Here is a 15,114-nt window from a genome sequence, read left to right as displayed (position 1 = left end):
TGACACCATCTTAATTAAAACAATGATACCTAAGTAAAAAATGTAAGATATGCATTTGTTTGAAATGATGAAAAAGATTTGGATATGAGGTGTGATCTGAAAGACTGTGTCAGTGATATTTCAAAACAGGATGCACTGTAATGTTCTGATCCCATTAAATGACACCGTCATTTTAATCCTATTCCACAACTGACGAAATGTTGACATGTTTTCAGAACATATTTAATTAGTTTAAATTAGAATTTATATAATTAATTTAATTCTGGGAATTATCCATAAAGAGAAACATCAGCTCTCAGTCACCCCCCCTCTTCAGTTCCACCTTTTTGACAATGAAGACAATCAACTTTAAACAATAAAAATATCAATCTTTATTCTTTGAGATAGCATATCAAAGATAAAACCTTGATCTATAATACTATGACCAATTACACAATAACTATACAACAGTAAACAAAGTATAACCCAATCATTTTCTCTGGGTAAAAGACAAAAGCTTTCATTTTGAATTTAATATCTCTTGTATGGAAAATAGTTTTGCTTTGACCTGAAATGTAGAATCTCCTGTGGAAATTAGAATGATATATTTAGATGTAGTCTTTAAAAAAAATATCACTTGTGCTTTAATGAAGGCGCACATTTTTCAAAAATATTAAAAAATCTCAGTTGCTGCTGAAATGTGGTGACATTAGGTAATTTTTCTGCCATTTCAGATTTTTAGGCACAAATCCTTCCTCACAGATGTAGCGGAAATGTCTGCCTCGGACAAAATGCTTTATGCTTCCAAGGTAAATGTCACTATTCTTACCATCATCTATTTGCAGGATTTAATCAATATTTAATGTAAAAAAAAAAAAAAAAAGACCACTTCTGCACTCTATTAATGGGTACAGTTATTCGGTGATATAGTGCAGTCTCACAAAAAGGATACAATAGAAAAAACAAACATGGTCTAAAGCTATCACTATTTAAGAGCTGCAACAAACTTCTGGAAGGACTGAAAGCGGAATTAAATTGATTACATTAAACATACACATAAATACCTATTCATAAATCAACTCTATATATTGTATGTGCTTCTCTTTAGAACAGAAAAATGGACTTTTATTCGGTTTACAGTCAGAAAAACATGGACAAAACAGCTGCTTGGGACAACAGTTGCATCCCCCATCTTACACAATAATTTTAGAACATGAATATCAGGAATAAAAATACAACAGTAAATGAACAATGTAAAATGCAACATATGACTGAATTACACAACATTGGCATTATATAGAAAGAGACGGCATGGTTTGGCAAGGTTTTTTTTTCAAAACATCGTAACACAACGGAAAAATTACAGGAGGACTTATTTCTCCGGAAGCTGCTCCGCACTGCTATTGCTTTCCTTTTAATTTTACAATGCGGAGGTGTCAACAATATCTTTACTTTCTCCATAATACTATAAACCTAATCTAATTATCCCTACTAACCTCATAACTATACAATACTATACACCACAACACAAAGTAGGCCAGGCCAGTGGCACAGTTATTTCTAGTTTAAATCTACTCGAGTATCATCCCAAATGCTGTACTTTATTTTGAAATATGTCATTTCTCCTTATCTGGACAGCCCTGGATGGCTAAACCCCATCAACTTAAGATACAAGGGTTGTCTGTACAGAACAAGTTTTTAATTCTCTTCTGGATAGTATTTTCAATCATACTCATCGAGTCTGCTCATAACCCCTTTCACTACTGAGTTACTAAAACCTACATGTATTCTATTTTGTACTCTAGTGCAGTCCATTGATGCACTAAAACAAATCCTGCATCCAAAGCTCAGTAACGAGATGTGTGGATTTATTTTTGATCATCCATGACCTGACAACTTTAAATGTTTACGCTAAACAATCCTGAATATAGATTGATCTGGACGGTTGTGCTGTTAAAAAAATAAAACAAACAGGAGTTGTATGCAAAATGTGGGTCACAGTGAGGATGGGATTTTGCTCAGAACTGTAATAATGAAAAAAGATAATAAAACAAGTCATGGAAGGAAAATCTAAGGATTTACTTTCCATCCTGTGTCTTGTAACTTCCTGATAAATTAAAAGCTGTAGTTAGGCAGTCCTTCTAGGTAATAAAAATGGTCTTCACAGCATGTGTGTGTGTGTGTGTGTGTGGGGGGGGTGTTTATGGGTTGTTGTTTTTTTTTTCATGTAAACAGAGTTTACTGTATGCGTGTGTGTATGTTTTGTGCCTGGCTGTGTCTTGATATCATGAATTTGGTTGCACACTAGACTCTCTACATCTCATGGGACGAAACTTCGTGTTGAGGAGCCACTCCGTTGGCCTGCACGGCGCTGGGCTGCTGCTCGGGCTGACCATTGGCCTTTGGCTGAATAGTGGGATGGTCAGACGGATGAGAGTTGAAATGCACGTTGGACTCGTTTAACCGACGGACGCGATACGTCTCATAGTGGATGCTGCCTGTGATGTCCTTGATGTTCTGCATGTGTGTCCTGCAGATAAGACGACAGTATTACAACGTCAGAAAGTAGTACAAGATTTACAGGAAAGTCGTACAAGTTTGTCTTACATTATCTCAGCTATTTTCGAGGTAAGGGTCACCATCAATTTCAGTGTGTTTGTTGAATTTTTTTTTGCTATCCATGGTCATTTTAAGGTGAAGCAATTGTAGCTGTTTGCATGCGGTTTGAATAAAAAGGCACAGACCAATAACAAACAAAATAAATGCAAAGATTCTTGAAAAGACTTAAGAAGAAATGCTTGGCGTGACACTGTCTTTGAAAGCAGTCAAAACATTGACAGGAATTTTATTTGTATTTCTTTCAGGAGGGAAGTGAAACTTTTTAGAGTCATGGATGTTTCCAATTCATTTCAACACCTCTACAGGTAACGGGAGTTATTTCTGGTGGAGGAGGAGCCTCAGTCCATAACAAGGCTCCTGTGAGGCCCCAACATATCATAAAATTCTCTAAAATTTCAAAGTTCATAGAGGCTTACCTGATGAGGAGATCTCGCAGGTAAGCAAACTCACAGTGTGCAATGTTCTCAACTGCAAAGAGAGGAACAGGAGACATAAGAAGAAACAGTTGAATTACATGGTGTATAAATTATCTGAAGGCCACACTTGAGTAAAGTACCTGATAATGACTGTAGCTAAGTTTCAAAAGTTTTTTTTTTCATCTTAAAAGTATTGAAAGTAAAAGTCAATGCTATTATTGAAAAAGCAAATGGTCAGACTTTTAAGCAATTTGAAGTTTATTCTTTTAAAGCAACACTGTGACACTTTAATTGTGGCCACTGTTGCTAAAAGTTAAAATAGGATCAATGTTTTTCAGTTACATGTGTTCACTAGTCGCTTGCATGTGCCATGCCTGGGCAGAAATTTGCACATTAAGGTGATTAACTGTTGATTTAACTTTGCAAATCAGGACCACTGATTTGCCAGACCTGCTTGTGTGTAGTCTATACCATCAGGCTATCAATTTTCTTCAAATTTTCTGGAGTATATGTTTCATTTAGGAAATGTGATGGAGTAAAAGTGAAAGTTGTCAGAAACATCAAAACGGAAAAGCCCTAATACTCATAAGTACTGTAAATAAGTCTTATTACTTTTTTACACCACAGCTTGGAGGGTTACTAAGCTTAGAAAACCATACAAAATTCTAGTCCAGAGCAGCCTGTGATACCTTATAAACACCACACGATGTCAGTGTTACTCTCAAGTCAACTGAAGGGCATCCTCTAGCATGACATCTCCAGCAATTTTCTTAAGCCAAGATAACACACTCCTCCACTTTGGAGTAATTTCATACATCCCAGCTCTCCTCTATATTGGAGAACTTTAAGTGAGACGTTTTAACAAACTCCCTATGACAAGCTGCTGGTGCCTCCAGTCGAGCTAACACATGTTTGAATTATAGATTGTGTCAAGGGTGAAAATGAAATAAAGGAGGGTGCTATTTATGTAAAGCTTTGAAATCCAGGGCAGGAAATTAAATTCTCTTTGAAAAGGAGGAGAGTGGAATAACTCCTGGGTCTGTGAGTGCTGATTAGCGGCATCAGAGCACGCTACTAACTTGTAACGAGCTGCACCGCTGCTATCTACAATCTCTGCTCCTGGGGTAACATTTAGAAATCCCTATATAAATTTAAATGCATTCCTACTTTACTCCCTTTTCCCTCGACCTCTGAAAACAAACAGTTTCTTCTCCACTTGTGATATATGGGGACTTAAGTTCTGGCTTCTCCTCAGAGGCCTAATTTATGATGTCGGTGCCGACATGTCCAGCAGCGCAGCAGCCTCCTCACTCTTCCTTTTCCATGTTCCCTCTCTCCTTCCATTTGGCTTTACTAGAATGGAGCTATTGTTCTTTCAGCTGGACCACACTACATTTGTCCCACAGTACGTGTGCTTCACCTCTCTCACCTTGTAACTCTGTGTTGATTTCATAAGGCTTGCTGAGAGAACAGTAGCCACCTTTAGGTTAAAAGACTAAAAGTACAAAATGCCACCTTTTGAGGAGGAAAAACAGTCTTGTTCTCTTTGTACACATTTATGAGATTAACTAAGGATCAAATAATCATCCAAAAGTAAAATAATAATTGCAATGGTAAACACCTGAATGAATAAATCGTAATATTTGAAATTATTTTTTGATTACCTGCTCAGAGGCCAGGTCTTGCATTCCAGTACCTTGTTTCAATTGACGTGTAACAAATTCCTATTTATGTGGCTATTTGTTGAGTTTCAAACCTTTCTTACAATATATTCGAAGGTCATACTAGTGACCTGCTACTGGTGAGCATTGCGTTTCCCATGCACACTTATTCTTTCATTTACCTGGTAATTAAATGGTTTGTTGTTTGTGGATAATTTATTCGTTACAATACATTTATAGGACAGCCAATAAACTTGAGTGCAGTGTGCTCTACAGAAGACTGCATTGAAGGGCTTCCTGAGAAGGAGACAGTGTTTGTTAAGCAGTGAAAGTCCCCTATTCAGGCCTCCTTCAGCTGTCTTTTCACTGTCCGTCCAGACAGATGTCCTCTCGATCACACGCATGCACAAACACCCAGGGGTGACATAAGGACACTCACTTTGCTACGAACTTTTTTGGCAGGTGTGAGTGTGCAGCAGAGGCCAACAAATGCAAACTGCAAAGTTATTGCATGCAAGTGTGTCCTCTGTGAGGCAGTACGTGCGTGTTTTACATTTCTGCCGGTCATCCCCAAGGACAAATAATTGTCCCTGTAAATCTTTTCCTCCTGTCTCTTACATCTTCCCCGGTAACAAACTCAGAGAAACTTATGTGAACAGGCACCTGGCAGTCAAACAACAGACGTTTAAAATAGATGGCTAGATTTTAAAGCTGAAGTCCATTAACTTTCCACTTGTTGAAAACCCACTAAAATCAGAATCTGTTGCTTTCTTTACAAAGCTGCTTCGCCTTGTTGGTGCTGGACATTGCGGTAACTGATCCGGTAGCATACATATGACTGTGTTACTCATTAGCATGAAGTTAGATGTGGATCAGGTGTGACCCAGTTATGAGAATGGGAGATGAGCCATTTTAGTGTTTGACTAAACCATGCAGATGGACATTGTTATATATTATTACGTCAAGGTTTCTACTTTAACTGACACTGGCAGCTACATGTGAAGCTGTGAGGACTGTAAGGACACATCTACCTAATGATGCATTTTCTATTGTCCATTTAGCAGGACAAGCTACCAGCTGTGCCATGTTATGTGTCTGCAGATTTGGATTTATGTATATTACCCTCTATGGTGCCCCACTTTGTTTTTCTTCCCAGAAGCCTCTTCCCGTTCACCTGGTACTCCTGGTCACTGCCCACCACAGCAAAAGGGATCATCTCCTGTTGAGTGCAAACACACACAAATGCTTTAGGTATTTCCAGTGATTTGTTTTAAGGTCAAGCTTTCGTTGTTTACCAACAGAACAATATCGTGAACCTTATAAGGACTTTTTTGTGTTAATCATATATCCCAAAGAAATAGGAGACCAAACAATTACATTTGCATTTAAGTCTGCAAAATACACATTTGCGCTAAAGCCACAGCAGGATTACCTCTACTGTGGTTGTAAAATCGGAATTTACTGTGAACTTACCCTGATTTTGTCATTGATCATCCTGTCCTCGGCATCCTCGTCAAACTCTTTCTGAGGGTAAACATCGATCCCGTTGGCTCGCAGCTCTTCTCTGATCTACACAGCAGTGCACAATGACACAAAAATTGACTAAAAATATAACGCCACCCTGAATCATATTAAACTGTATATGGTGTGTTTTTGAAGTCTAAAGCAATCTTTATAATCTTGCAGGGCCATTATATGATGACACATCATTAGACAGACTGAAGAAAAGGAAGTCAGACTGGCAGCTATAATCAATCAATCAATTACTATTTTACACAAACCCACTTAATTCTTGCACTGAATCCTGTTCACATACAAGTATAAAGTACTTAAATAAACATTTGGTTATGTTATACTGGCTAGTGTTGAAATTAAATTGTTTCCAATATCCTTGACATGGACGCGTTAACATGGAGGTTAGACACTTGAGAGAAATAAAAAGACATCCAGAGGGAGGTATGTTTTTATAATTACTGAAACTTAGTCATGGATGCAAAAAAATAGACAAGTTTCTAAGAGAAATGTCATTTTAATGAATGACTGCTCACTCCCACAATTACTACTTTGACAATTTCCACTTGGTCCTTGATCAAACATTTCATTGTTTATCCCTGGAAGCTTTCTCAGGGTTACATTACTGGATGCAAACCAAGTGAAATTCGGCGAAAAAAAAAAAGCCACATCAACTGTCGGTTAGAGGAATGCGAACAGACATTCACAGCTGGACACAGAGGCCCAACATTTAATAAAAAAAAAATAAAAAAAAAACTTTTCCTGTTTGCATGTTAAGTTGCTGAAGGGAAAATTGGAGAAAAAAAACATTTGGCACGAATAGCTTTTAGTCAATAATCTTCAGGGTCATACAGAGCATGTGCGGCCAACCAAAACTAACCAGCTACAAGCCCTGCAGCTTCTATTCCCTGCCAGGGCCAGGGCTAGTCCCTACTTTGTTCTCATTGGACAGTGTTACGGGCATCGGGGGGAAATTAGTAGCCAAGACACCCATTGTGCTTCCACCCATCTAAAATGAATAAAGCTGCTAGGGAAGTCTGAAATCTTGAAAGACGAGATGCAGAGATAAACACAATGATGAGGGAAAGCAGGTGGCTGTCTGCCTCCTGTGAATTGAAAATGATCCAACAGAAACGCACTGAGGAAGAGATTCAGCAGAAACTGTTTAAGACTCAAGCCAGGTGAAGAAAAACTCTGTTGCTGCAGGGAAAGCCATGATACGAAGGAGAGCGCTGTGAGCGGAAGACTGTCAGACTGAAGAGTCTTGTATGTTTACTAAGAATGAGACGACTGTAATATGCCAAGAAAAAGCATAACGAACCCCCAAGAGGAACAAGAAGTGACCAATGGCTCTTTATAAATTTGCTTAATTCGGTTTGTTTTTTGTAAAGGGTTTTGCTATTTCAAATTGTAAAGTTAAGGATATACCAAAACAAGGTCATGCCAAATGAAGCTAATGGTACATGCTAATAGTGCAGGGAAACTGATACTTAGCAGGTAATGTTTACCATGTTCACCATTTAGGTTTGGTGTGTTAACATGCTGAAATCTGCTGATTAGCATTGATCACAATCTACAGCTGAGGCTTATAGATTTGCTTTGCAAATAAACATTGGACCGGATGAAATGTTGATCTCCTGATGCCACTACAGGAAAAAGCAGGGGCCTCCAATGTGATACTGCAAACCATCTATTAGTTATCGACAACGTTGCCAAAAATGTTCTCATGGTGGCACAGGAAGAAAATCCAGGATTTAACAAAACATTACCTGGGAACCATAAATGTCTGTACAACATTTTGAGCCTATATATATATATCAAATATGTTGGTCTGCAGCTAAGTGATGAGTAAGGCTACTGCAGCTAAAAATATTTAGCAGCACCTAATGATCAGAGACTGTAAACTCTGTAGAGCTTTGACTCTCGATGAAGTATCAAAAACAGGAAATTACCTCTGAAAATTTGTCAAACTGATCATTTACTTCAATGCAACTTTCTAACTGACTTTGCAGTCACGTTTCAGAGTGGAGACGTCATTGAGCTTGGCTTCATTGTAGGGTCAGCCCGTAATTCACGGGTAATGAAGGGCCTGCCTGCTCAGCTGGCAAGTGGGCAGAGGTTCCACATCTAAAAAAAGAGCCAGACTTTGGGGTTGTGGGTCGCCACTCAGAAAATAAATACTTTACATAAATACTGTAGCTCTTAAATGCTTCCATCTGGAATGAGCATTACTTTTTTTTTTTTTTTTTACAGTTGTGGAGATAATACGGTATTTCCCAGGATGGCTACGGTGTGGGTTTGCCCAGATGGCTTTTGTTTGTGGTGCCTGGCACCTCCTCATATGTTACCAACTGGTGGTTAATCATATACATACACCTGTGTTTAAGACATAAATCTGCTGACTGACCTACTGATGCACTTCATCTTTTTATTTGAAGCATACTTTGATGAGCTGCTTTAGACTACTGCAGGTGTGATGGCAGGAAAATATATTATTGTCACAAGTGAGAACCAGGTCACACTCATATTTACTTTTTGAGTGAAAATCACAACTGTCATCAAAACACCAACGCACATCCACGAATACCCTCAAACACACTACTCTCACCGTCTCTTTAAAGTATTCCCTCTCCTCCAGGGTGAGTGTGTCGGCCTTGGCAATGACAGGGACGATGTTGACCACCTTACTGAGACGTCTCATGAACTCCACATCCAGAGGCCGAAGACTGGGGATTAAAGAGAGGACAGAATCCAATTTATTTCATATATACATGTCTGTAATTATGCATTTGTTTGTATGCTCCAAATTTAGCTGTCCTGGGCTGCAGAAGTAGCAAGAACTGAAATATGGAAAACAAAGTGCACTACACACTTTTACATCGTTTTTCAGAAATACTAAGATGTAAATCTTTTCTGGTATGATTTCTCTGCATAACAGAATAATGAGAAGCTGACCTCACTTGGATCAAACTGTTTATGCTTATTTTCATATATGACACAAAGAAAATATCTCGTTACAGCAGGAGAATTCCTATTGTACGGATGTATTGACACAGAAGAACCATTAGAGGGCAGTCATGATCTATTCCAATACATTCAGGCCACCCTTAGTTTCTGACCTTGGCAGCACAATGCATTAACATGTCCAGATGGTTGTCTTTTCTATACTCACTGAAACCATTTTGGCTGTTACACTCTTTACTCTGTGTTTTCAGTGAATTAAAGGAGAGCTTGCGCATTCACTTTGACGGTTAATCTATAAAACAGTAATTGTTCATTTTTCCATTTGTCTTTAATATTCTGCTTGCACTTAAAGCAAATTTGGATAAAAGAATATTCGCCTCATTGGATCCTTTTTGTCACACGATTACACTCGATACCAATTTTCCCTCTTTTCCCTTCACAGGTTATGACCGTGCCTTGTGTGGCAATGATTAGCACTGTCCTTGTACTCTATACTGTACTCTACTGTTCGGTTTCTATTTTTTTTTCCTTCAATGTTGCCTCCAGTTGCTCCTCCAGACAGACTCCCTTCATGCTCTGCTCTCCAATTAGCCCCGACCAAGCTGGGCCAGCCTGGTTCAAAGACCCAGGGACAGCTGGAGGAGAGGCCTGGCTAGTTCTCCACAGCGACTGACAGACATGTTACCATCAAAATAGGATGAAACGGTGGGTGAGCATGTGTTACAGAGAGCACAGAGAGAGGAAAGGAGAAACTGAGCAGCACAAAGGTAAAGAGAAAGTGATGCGTTCAAATGCTCAGGGGACAAATGTAATGTGAATTATAAGTGCATGGAGGAAAGATGGGGAGATATCAATGCAAAGGACATAGGTTGGTGGTTGATGATCACTGTGTCAATGTTAAATGAATATAATTATGTAACTGCATACATGAGAATGTAAAAATAGACGTGTGCTGCATCATATGCATGACTGAGCATACATGCACACGATTAAATGTACACATGCATCCCTGCACACGGACATATGCTGTGTGGGCATTACATATAAAATATACATGTATGCCTGCATGTACAGATGTACCATTAAGCCTGCATTCACAACGTCTATACCATTCCTGTGGTTGAAATAAATTGAAGTCATGTTTAAATAAATTGAGAATGGTAAAGCGCTGTGGTCAAATGAAATGTGGAGCAAACAATCAGCCACAGTGCAAATACCTCCCCCTTCCCTCCTTTTCAGTAATGGATCAGAAACCAGCTCGGAGTTGATGAGAGTCAAAGTGTGGCCTTCTTTTTCTCAAGAAGACATGTTAAATGAGGTAACAACAAGACTGCCCCGAGGGAAAACAGTGTGGCTGACTCTGCCATTATCAGAAATGGCTGCTAATGCCAAGGCAGCATTTCTGCTTCACCGAGCACTGTTCTTTATGAAACCACAGAAACAACTTGAAAGGAAATTACTTTCAAATTACATTTTAACCTCGGTAAATGCAAACTGTTGTTTGAGAAGGTTTGAACAAAAGCAGAGAAAAAAAAGCAGCACATCTCCAACGATAAACACCAACAAGAACTCATTCTGTCATCATTTTCCTACTCGTCATTCTTGGTCGTATTGTACAGAAGCATCCAGAAGCTTTTGGCACTCTGTCTCTGTAATTGGTAACAGACCTCAAATTAAAACTTCAGCTGGCATTACAATGTGAATTGAAAAAGAGAAAATAAGCAGAAAGAGAATAACAGAGTGCGATTTAAAAAAATGTTGGGACTTATTTTCTCATGACCCAAGCTAAAATTTGTAGGAGGATCACTGAGTTCTAATGCATTGTTTATTCAAGATGTGCACAGAAATATAACTGGGCATGTACTGTAGCTCTGTATGTAACCTATTCTTAATTCCTAAATCTAAACTTGCACATTTGAAAATCTGCTAAACGTACATTTATCTCTTCAGAGTGCCAAGCCACAACGGTAGCCCCAACAGATGTCTCTTTTATTCTCATACCTACAACTCTGGTTGGCTGCAGGAAGACACCACTTCCTGACAGATGTTTGCATGTTTGATTTCAAAATGAGTGAATTTTCATGTATTCACGAACATGTTTCAGTAAAGTCTGCATGTTTGCTTATGTACAGTACGTGTGCGGTTGTGACAGTTTGATTACCGGCTGTTTAGAGATAACATTTGTAGGAGTTGAGAGAGCAAAGAAATGCAGATTCACAATAAAAGAGGTAGCAGAATGGTTTGATTGTTGAACTGCATGAACTCTGCAGCTGTAAGCGAGATGATACACAAACACATTCAGGGAATCCACATGACTGTGATTGCACAAGTGTTAGCATGCCCACTGCCCACTTGAGTCCCCAATACCTGCGCCGTGCTTTACATGAACAAGGATACACACATTCTCTGTTAGCAGCAGCTGTGGCGACATGAGCAGATGATGAGGGGGTCTGTCAAACAGCGACACACACACACACACACACACACACACACACACACACACACACACACACACACACACACACACACACACACACACACACACACACACACACACACACACACACACACACACACACACACACACACACACCACTCATACAAAGAACGCCAAAGTGGACAGCTGTTGAGTTACTGGTGCGCAGAGATATTTGAAGCAGCAGTGCAAGGGTCTGTCACTTGGAAAGGTGGTAAGAAAGTTGCCTCGCAGCAGTGTTCTCACAACTTAACCACTTGAACGCCAAGCACACCATGCACACCACTCTCTATGTCGTAGCCATGAGGTCACGGGCAATTCCTCTTAATTATTGTAAGACACTCTGAATTCGGATAATTGTTTTACCATCTCTCTGCCTCTCCGAACAGTCAAAAAAGTATAGTACAGCCTCTTTATGAAATCTGACTCTTCGAGGGATTCTCCAGTATCTCTGAGGAGAGAATGAGTTCCACATGTGGTCATTAGAGGGTGAGATGAAAAAGAAAAGCTGCAGAAGGACGTGGTTAAAGAGCTGCGGACAGACAATGGGTCAGGGGAGATTCCCAGAAGGCCTGATTTGTCTCTGTGGCTGAGAGAGAAAAAGTGGGGCACTTAGTCACAAAGATGTGTGTCTCTTTAATTTTGGATCTTACCAGTGGCCAGTGGGAGGTATGAAGTATATGCAGCAGTGCACCCGAGAGTCTGGGATCCTCTTCTTCCTGTTGATGTTGATTTCCTCCTGCAGGTAGACTTCATACTGATCATTGATGAACTTCATGATGGGCTGCCAGCTGACAAAGGAAACAGAGTTTAGGAATAAAAAACTCAATTTTATTTGTCCACCATCAAAGCTTTTTGATTAGAGTTATTCAGTCTATGGTAGGAACTGAAGAATTGTAGTAATGGTACTATTTTTGGTCATTTTGCCTCTGTAGGGATTCTACAATACTGCATCCATTCATCCAGTGACAATAATTATTTGTTCTTGTAAGGCTAAAGATGAGTTTTACACATTTTATTTGCCAACTGAATGATTCATTTTTGTAAATTAAGCCTTTATACAAACATTGAATTGGTCACACTACCAAATCTTTATGAATGTCAGTGGCATGAAATGCAAGCATTACAATATTATTTTAATAAAACACTAAACATTGATAGGCTTAGAAATGAAGAAGTAGCCATGCAAATATAGTGAAGTAAGTGATTTTAAAACCAGCAACAGCAGCCTGCAGATTATCTAAATCTCAGCTCACCAGTTTTCATTGTTGATTTGATCCCCAAAGCCAGGAGTGTCGATAACTGTGAGCTTCATCCTGACTCCTTTCTCCTCAATATCTGGACAAAGAAAGGGTATTTAATCAGTATTTTATAGGACGCATTATTTTGGAAAGCAAAAATTAATGACTTTGATAAAGCAGGAGAAAAAAAAAGAAGAAATGTTGCATATTAGTGTATATATGTATATAAGCTGAAAGTGATTCAACATGAACTTTGGCCAACCATGACTGATGGATTTGATCTCGATGGTCTTGGGGATCCTCTCCTCCAGGTTGGGCAGCACAGACTTACGGCTCACCTTGGATTTGAACAGTGTGTTCATCAGAGTGGATTTCCCCAGGCCGCTTTGCCCTGAGCGGAAAAACACACACAAACAAACAACAGTTAGAGAAAATAGGAACATATTGACCAGTGTGTTTAACCCTACACAGTCACAAGGGCTCTCTAAACAAGAGCCTAGTTAAACTAAACCACAGAAATGTCTTCCAGGATTTTTCTCACCATAAAATGAAGAAGAGTATGTCCTATGCACATGACATTAGCCTGAACCTATGGGTACTATAGTAAGTGTGTGTGTGCATATGTGAGAGTCTCAATAGACCACAAGCGTGGAGGCTGAGAGGACAAATGTATTGTATAGACCACACATACATGCACGCACGCACCCCCCCCCCCCACACACACACACACACCTCATCCATCAGGGGATGAATTCTCCAGAGTCTTAGCTGCAGTAATGTATGTTTCTCCTGAACATGGTTGTCTTTGTGATATATTGTAAAATAAACATGAATTCGACATGGCTGAGGGAGCCAGTGAGGCACCTCAGGACTATCTGTTTAACCCTTTTCTTAGGGGGAACCAACTGAACTGATATCATGTATCAAAGTGCCTATTATAATAATTGCACCTGTGTTTTCAATTAGTTCCAAATGTATTTTAAGACAAAATAAGTGTAATTTTGTCTTGAATAATGCATAATTACATTACATTTGGTATTTATTTGTCTATAAAAGAGCCACATTTGCTATACAACATATAGACATGACAACAAGTTGTCTTAAACAGTGCACACATGTTAGACATAAGATGTTCAGTTATGTTTTTATCTACTGTGTTAAAGTATTGGAATAGAAAACCCAGAAAAATTTGTGCTTTCAAATTTCATTTAAATATTTTGAACTTGACAAAAGATCAATAAGACAAGTCTACATGGTTAGAACATTTTCCTGAAAAAAAACTTTTTTTATACACCGATGACATTTGTTTTTAGTTTCGTCCATGGAAACATAGCCCATTTTTTTTTCTTACTTCCGATAAACAACTGGGACAAATATAGCACCCTGAAGAGTGGATCAATCTATTTGACTTGATTGTTAGTGTTGTTTTAAAATTTTAAGATACTTTAAAAACGTATTTTTTTTTGCGACAAAAAAACTCTTGCATAAAAAAAACCCCTCACGCTTCCTGCTCTCTGTTTTCAGTCCCTTTGGGCATCCACAGTGGTGTGTGGAGCGTTGCCAAGCTGCGAGGCCATCTATGACACCCAGAGCTGCCTTCTCCAGCTCTCTCTCACCTCTTACACACATACACACACATATACACACACACACTTGCACTTTTGCAAACACTTCATGCGTGTTCTACTCAAATGTATGTGTTCACCCACAAGCAAATGCTCACATTTTCTTCCCATGTCTTACTGACACACACAGAGTAATTTGGCTGAGGTCAGCTAGCTGAAGGGTGGGATTAGGCAAATACATTGTTTGAATGCCACAAGACCACAAGGGATAGGACCAAGACGACAGCTGTTCTAATCGTTCACATCCTCACGGGCCATCCAACTGACAACTTTGTTGGCCAACAAAAACTTCATGAGAATTACAACAAATTATCTATTTTTTTTATATTTCATTTCTATCCTGTATTATCTTAACATACCTCTTATAAAACGTAACCTCATTCAAATAAGCAGCTAGGAAAAGGTCATGCAAAGAAACCTAATTAAAGATACAGCAAAAAAAAACAAAAAACTATCCGACTGCACGTCATAGTGATGAGCGAGGGGTGAACACAATATCACAAGGATCTCCAACATGCCTCACACCCATGTGTCTGATTAGTCACAAAACAATGTTCACCATCTAATGTAACAGAGGGATTGAGACATTTTTCTCCGAATTTAACGGGCCAAACCTAAAAG

General features: G+C 39.0%; 1 protein-coding gene across 7 annotated transcripts in view; it reads right to left on the bottom strand.

Moving 5' to 3' along the window:
• Positions 1-353: 353 nt before the first annotated feature.
• The window catches only part of septin9b (septin 9b), a 71,891-nt gene continuing 57,130 nt past the window's right edge, over positions 354-15,114 (bottom strand). For all 7 annotated transcript variants that reach the window (XM_069697235.1, XM_069697236.1, XM_069697234.1 and 4 more), the window contains 8 exons: positions 13,131-13,259; positions 12,884-12,965; positions 12,281-12,418; positions 8,796-8,913; positions 6,149-6,244; positions 5,798-5,894; positions 3,015-3,066; positions 354-2,509 (listed from right to left, as the gene is read on the bottom strand). In XM_069697235.1, the coding sequence (XP_069553336.1) occupies positions 2,293-2,509; positions 3,015-3,066; positions 5,798-5,894; positions 6,149-6,244; positions 8,796-8,913; positions 12,281-12,418; positions 12,884-12,965; positions 13,131-13,259 (929 nt within the window). In that variant the 3' untranslated portion in view covers positions 354-2,292. The remainder of the gene's footprint in view (positions 2,510-3,014; positions 3,067-5,797; positions 5,895-6,148; positions 6,245-8,795; positions 8,914-12,280; positions 12,419-12,883; positions 12,966-13,130; positions 13,260-15,114) is intronic.

The sequence above is a fragment of the Brachyistius frenatus genome, unplaced genomic scaffold (assembly GCF_029030835.1).
Source record: "Brachyistius frenatus isolate BFR_SWC_R1_liver_20210118 unplaced genomic scaffold, ASM2903083v1 Contig_23, whole genome shotgun sequence".
Classification (NCBI taxonomy): domain Eukaryota; kingdom Metazoa; phylum Chordata; class Actinopteri; family Embiotocidae; genus Brachyistius; species Brachyistius frenatus.
Note: the sequence above shows the minus strand (reverse complement) of the source record. Positions and strands in the feature narration are given on the sequence as shown.